At 47.7% G+C, this 6,016-nt stretch overlaps 1 protein-coding gene across 2 annotated transcripts; it reads right to left on the bottom strand.

The window, feature by feature from the left end:
* Positions 1-500: 500 nt before the first annotated feature.
* On the bottom strand, positions 501-4,679 carry LOC109766104 (uncharacterized). Of its 2 annotated transcripts, none has more exons than XM_020324874.4 (2): positions 4,443-4,679; positions 501-1,771 (listed from the first exon to the last, which is right to left on the bottom strand). In XM_020324874.4, exon 2 carries the CDS (start codon positions 1,753-1,755, stop codon positions 715-717), a length of 1,041 nt encoding a protein of 346 aa, XP_020180463.1. In that variant the 5' UTR covers positions 1,756-1,771; positions 4,443-4,679; the 3' UTR covers positions 501-714. The 2 variants fall into 2 exon arrangements, with proteins under 2 accessions (XP_020180463.1, XP_073358500.1); XM_073502399.1 differs by lacking the exon at positions 4,443-4,679 and adding an exon at positions 3,696-3,794.
* Between the last annotated feature and the right edge of the window lie 1,337 nt (positions 4,680-6,016).

The raw sequence follows: 6,016 nt of genomic DNA on the forward strand, positions 1-6,016 counted from the left end.
CATGATTCATGAGACATGATTTTACATGGATTTTGCTACAAATTGATGCTCAGTTTTTGTCAGGAATCGCTGTGCTTCTAAAAAAATTGCCATCCTTGGTACAATATAATTTTTGACATAAAAAACGCTGGATCTCCCCTGCTTAAAAATCCGACGCCATATTTTTAGCATTTTTGTTTTATATTGTAGTATTTATTAGATATTCTTGGTCGAACTCTACAATGTTTGACTAGTGAAAAATGCCTGTACGCACAATGTTCTGGAAGGAAGGGAGCACTATGCCAAAATGTGCTGCATTATGTGAGCGCATCTGCGCATTTCATCGTTCTCATGTCTGCAATGATTCATAGCTTCACCCGGCAGTGCAGTGAGTGCTGTATTTAAAACCCAACAACATGTCACAAGTGAAATACGCTGAACAACGCAGTATCCAACAAAGCAGAGCCACGCACACAACAAAGAACAGCGGCTGAAATAATTGGCCAGAAACAATTGGAAACTACACAAGCCGCACAAGATGGATGCGGCATTTTCCTTTTTCAGCAAAGAATGTGAAAATGATACATGGTTGATGGAAAGCAATGATGAGCTGAGGTTAAGACAAACTACTTTGGTACAATGATCATGAACAAGTAAATTTTGGTTGGAATTGATGAATGCCAGGCACCAGGGAATCAGCTGTGCATGTACTCTGGTGACAGAGCCCCTGCCTTCTCAATTAGAATCTAAAAACAGTCTTCCACGGTTCCTACGGCGTCGCCGGCGACGCCTGTCTGATCTAAGCATACCCGCGCCTCCCGCTCCGGCCAGAGCCATGTCATCCTCGTCGTCGCCTTCCGAGGTGAAAGGGTATGGGGTGGTCTCGTTGGCACCACCACCGCTAACCGCATAATCTTCCTCGGCATTTCCAGGCATGCCACTTGGACTCTGGAGACTTTGTGTTCGGTGTCGCTGAGCAACTTGACGCATCATGAATATTATCAGCCTTCGAGTGTTATCCGCCTCCCGGTCATTGCCACGATCGTCGTCGTCGCTGTCTTCGTCCTCCAAGTCCGCTCCATCCTCCAGGTCCAACACATAGTCACCCCAAACCACTGCCCTCCCCATTGATGAAGTGACCGTGCTGAGTGCGTCTTCCCTCTCTCTTTCAAACTCGAGCGATCTCCACTTCTGTTCGACGGCGGGATCCACTTCCCTTGGCTGCACAAGAGGGTGCTCCAACTTCACATGCTTGCGGAGTTCCTTGTACGTCCCCACAAACGAGCAGCCATCCTGCATGCATGTTCTCCTTTTTCCGTTCAGATAACTTCGAGCTGGTTCTACCACAGTCCACCCCTTCACTTTGCCACGACACAATGGGCATGCGAGGTCAATGGACTCAGTCTTCTCCACTGCAGTCAATGGCACAAAGTCCAAGGTACTGCCAACAGTGCTGGCAGGCAGTTCCTCAAGCAATGCCCCCTTGGTGTATGCCTTCTTGAACTGATCGAGGCAATTTGAGTGCCGGTAGCTAGTTCCACACATGTAAGGGCGACAGCCCTTGTCATGAGATGAACAAAGGAGAAGCACAGCATTGTGTGGGTATTCCATGCACACGGAGCAGTTGGCATCTTCCCAGTCCATCTTCTGCACAGTTGGCAGTGCTTTCTTCCTGTTGGCTCCTTTCATTGCCTTCCAGCGGTACGAAGGAATGGGATACGGTGTGGCCCTGAGACGACGAGCCGCATGCCTCTTTGCCCTTGCATTTCTTGCCATTTTCTTGGAAGCCTGTCTGGAAAACCATCACTACATGAGCACCTCATAACAGTGTAACTTATGATAAACAGGAGGATTAATAGCAAATAAAGGAGGGGAGAGACCAGCACCACACCAGGAACATGAACAAACAAAAGAAGGTCCCTTCCAATTATGTTAGTATAGTGACAATCAAAGTCATACAAAGGAGAAAATGATATCAACTCATCCAGCATATTCTCTGCCCCGAATGGTTCAACAGCATAAGCAGCAGGGCAGCAAAGGGGGCTGACAGCATGAAACACAATCAAGTAGACTGGTGATCTACAGGTGCCAGTTTCATTAGGTTCTGGGAACTGGGATCATACACTTCCAAGATCATCAGGAGAAAGTTCTACCCTAGAAAGAAAAATGAATATGCAAAGCCAAGCCCTGAAGACAGCATAAGCAGCAGGGCAGCAAAGGGGACTGACAGCATGAAACACAATCAAGTAGACTGGTGATCTACAGGTGCCGATTTCATTAGGTTCTGGGAACTGGGATCATACACTTCCAAGACCATCAGGAGAAAGTTCTACCCTAGAAAGAAAAATGAATATGCAAAGCCAAGCCCTGAAGATTACTTGATCTGCATCACTCATGATGAAGAACACATCATAGATCAAAGTTCACAGAGATAATGTAGAAGGTTGTGAATTGTGTCAAAAGCACACAAGTAATAAAACTGAAGCATATTACTGATGAAAGTGTATCAACAGATTGCCAATATACATAAAACCAAGGAGCACATCAACTTGTAGGCAAAAAAATAAATAAATCATGTTTTCATCACCAAATCGACCCTCCCCCAGATTTAGATTGAGATAAGAACAAACTATTTAGCAACATTACCACACAATTGCAGCTTTACTCTTGCAACAGCTGTCCTCAAACAGGCAAGTGTATCAACAGATTGCCAATATACATAAAACCAAGGAGCACATCAACTTGTAGGCAAAAAAAAAAAATCATGTTTTCATCACCAAATCGACCCTCCCCCAGATTTAGATTGAGATAAGAACAAACTATTTAGCAACATTACCACACAATTGCAGCTTTACTCTTGCAACAGCTGTCCTCAAACAGGCAAGTGTATCAACAGATTGCCAATATACATAAAACCAAGGAGCACATCAACTTGTAGGCAAAAAAAATAAATCATGTTTTCATCACCAAATCGACCCTCCCCCAGATTTAGATTGAGATAAGAACAAACTATTTAGCAACATTACCACACAATTGCAGCTTTACTCTTGCAACAGCTGTCCTCAAACAGGCAATCAAACTTCAGATCCACAAGAATGGCTAACAAAGCAGCGCATGCACCAGAAGTCACAAATAAACTTTCTGGGATCCAAGTACAGTTGGGTAGACGGATAAAGAAACAAGGCGCTGGAACAACCAGGAGCATTAAATAATGAAATACATCAGATGTGATCTACATTCCCCATTAAAAAATCACACCTAAGAGCCAGATAAGACTAGCTAAAGGAAAAAAACGAGCGACTCACATGGAGCATCTCAGCTCGTCTCAGATCTGCCAGATTAGATGTGAGAAAACAAGGAACAACACATACTACTTTTTAATTGGAGAGAATCATTTGATACTGCACTTGGGCCAAAGATTCCATCCTTTGAGGACATGCTACGTTACCAGCACACGGAAAGAATATGAAGCAAAGGCAGCTCCTTTAAGTTTCACTTTGCTCCTGGTCCTGCTTATACGATAAATGCAGATTGCGAGCACATGGAAGGAGGTTGGGAAATGATCTCTTTTGCCGCAACTTGGTGTCTTGGACCCAAATCCAGCATTCTTGAGCCCACATTAGCGGCAAAAGGATGCATTTATTTTCCTTCCATGTAAAATAAAAGCACCCTATCCACTCAATGGTGCAGTAATAAGTAGGCAAGATCTCTCTTACTGCACTTGTAGTCGAAGAGCCTTGACCTGACCTCCATGCCAGAATGCAAACAAATACTGAAGATGGAGATCTCTTGCTTCACTTAAGATTCTAATTGTCCATTCCTAGGGAAATGAGCATCAAGTTGATCATTTCCAACAGAAGAAGAGAAATCTAGACACAACAACAATCGCAACTGCACATCAAATTCATGGATCACGCCATTGTGGCACACGGTCCGAATCTACACTACACGCAGAGCGAAACACCAAGCACAAGCGTCAAATTTACTGCTTCACCCACTCGCAATTGGCGGAAGAGAAGCCCTCCTTTGCTCGGGTAACTTCAATTTAGGCCAAAGACCCAAGAGATCGTGACCGCGAGCACCCAAATCCTCACTGCCCCGGGCGAAATTCGCACGGACATGACCAATTTTGGTCACTCCATGAGAGATCCACGCCCAGAGCGCTCCCAGGCAGCGCCCGCCCGGATCGCGGCCTGGGCTCCCCAGACACGGCCCCGTGCTGTCTCCATCCCGCAGGAACCAGCCGCAGAGCGCTCAAATCGCCGCCGGAACACCCGAAATTCCCCGGGAACAGGCCGTCTCCCCGCAATTCCCAGCGCAACACGCAAGCAAAACCACGTCCCTCACCACTCCATGCCCCAGAGGGGCAGGCCTCGGCCCATCCCTCCCAGACCAAAACCACAACCACCAAATCGACCGATAGAAAGCAGAGGCAGGGCAGGGGGCTATAGTTGGATATATACCTAGGCCGCGGCGGGGTCGGCGAGGGGCGCGGGGTCCGGGCGGTCCCGGCGGGGGGCGCGAGGCCGCGGCGGAGTCGGGCACGGCGGGGCGACGACGGCGAGGGGCACGAGGAGGGGGAGGAGGACTGCAACGGAGCGCAGGGGAACGGAGAGGACAAGGACGCAAGTTATGGAGGCCAACGATTTGCTCGAGGGAGAAGAAAAGTGGCGCAAAAAGAAGAGAAAAAAAACGGATAAGGAAAAAAAGAGAATGGGGAGTTGGGAAATGGACGCAAGGGGGGGAGGGGGAGGAGAGGATGGCCGGTGGGCCAGAGGCTGGGTGGGATAGGCAGAGGCAGCCACGTTTGTTTTTTTGTTGCGTTCGCGTTGCAATTACGGCTGGTTTTTGGGGCGGGGGAGGCGTGGGGCGGGTCCGTGGACCGAGCCCGTCGCGGGCGGACACGAGGGGCGTGGCGGCGAGGCGGGGCGCGTGGGCGGCGTCCATGCAGGCGGTGAGGCGCCGCTGTGAGTGACGCAACCGACGGGATCGGAGGGGCACGTGCTGCTGCGTTGAAACGACGGACGGGCGGACGGGGAGGAGGAATATGCATATTCTCTCCTCAGATTTATTCATCGCGGTAGTGGTGGAATGGGCATTTTTACCCCCGCGTGTTAAAAGGATTCATTTCATTCCTTCGCGCGGAAAAACACCGTCACGTGGCCTCTTCGCCTTTCCACGCCTCGTCTCTTCAACGGTTCAAGCAGTAGAACCGACGATCCTCGTCAAAGAAAAAAAAAGGGTAGTAGAACCGACAATCCTCATAAAAAAGAGAGTAGTACAACCGAAGATGACCGCGAACGATGCTAACATTTGGCTTGGGGATTTTTTTTTCCTTTTCATATTGGATCGAATTACCGAGCTATGGCATCTCGAAAAAGCTCCTATGGCTCAGTGTCCTTTTTCCTCTTCTTCTTATGGAGTGCCTGAAAAATCAACCCATGCCGATTCTCATGTCTCTGTATGTGGTTTGAAAATAAGCGGACGGTTTTTACTCTCTTAGCATTTACACAAAAGGTTTGGCATTGCAATCTTGTACCCCTATTTCGGGTCTTCCGTGAGATCCTGATAATAAAAGAGGGTCTTAATTAGTGATTTGTTGATGGAACCACCAAGCACATGCTCTTTTGGTGCCCCAAAGATTGCAAGTTAATGCAATTGTTTGTTGCCAAATTATCGCCTGGAGATTGACATGCTCACCTTTGATATCAATGAGCTAAATTAATAAGCCGCCAAAGGGTAATGTTTTGTTTGTTTTGTGTCTTTCTGCTTGAAAAATCCCCTTGATTTTCACAATGATCAACATTATCTCATCGGTGGCACCATTGTTACAGTAAGAACCGTTGCCTCGATTATATTCACTGGAGCCACAACCCTCTTCACTCAACTACACAAACTAGATCTACAGTGTCATCATCTCCTACGCCGACCAATCATTATCCCAGTTGAAGTGGGCGGCACTAGTGCCACTACATCACATCGACCAAGAAGGCCCGAGGCTTGGACCTTGGGATATCCTAGAGTGCAGGATAACCCG

This window comes from Aegilops tauschii, chromosome 6 (genome assembly GCF_002575655.3).
Source record: "Aegilops tauschii subsp. strangulata cultivar AL8/78 chromosome 6, Aet v6.0, whole genome shotgun sequence".
NCBI lineage: Eukaryota > Viridiplantae > Streptophyta > Magnoliopsida > Poales > Poaceae > Aegilops > Aegilops tauschii.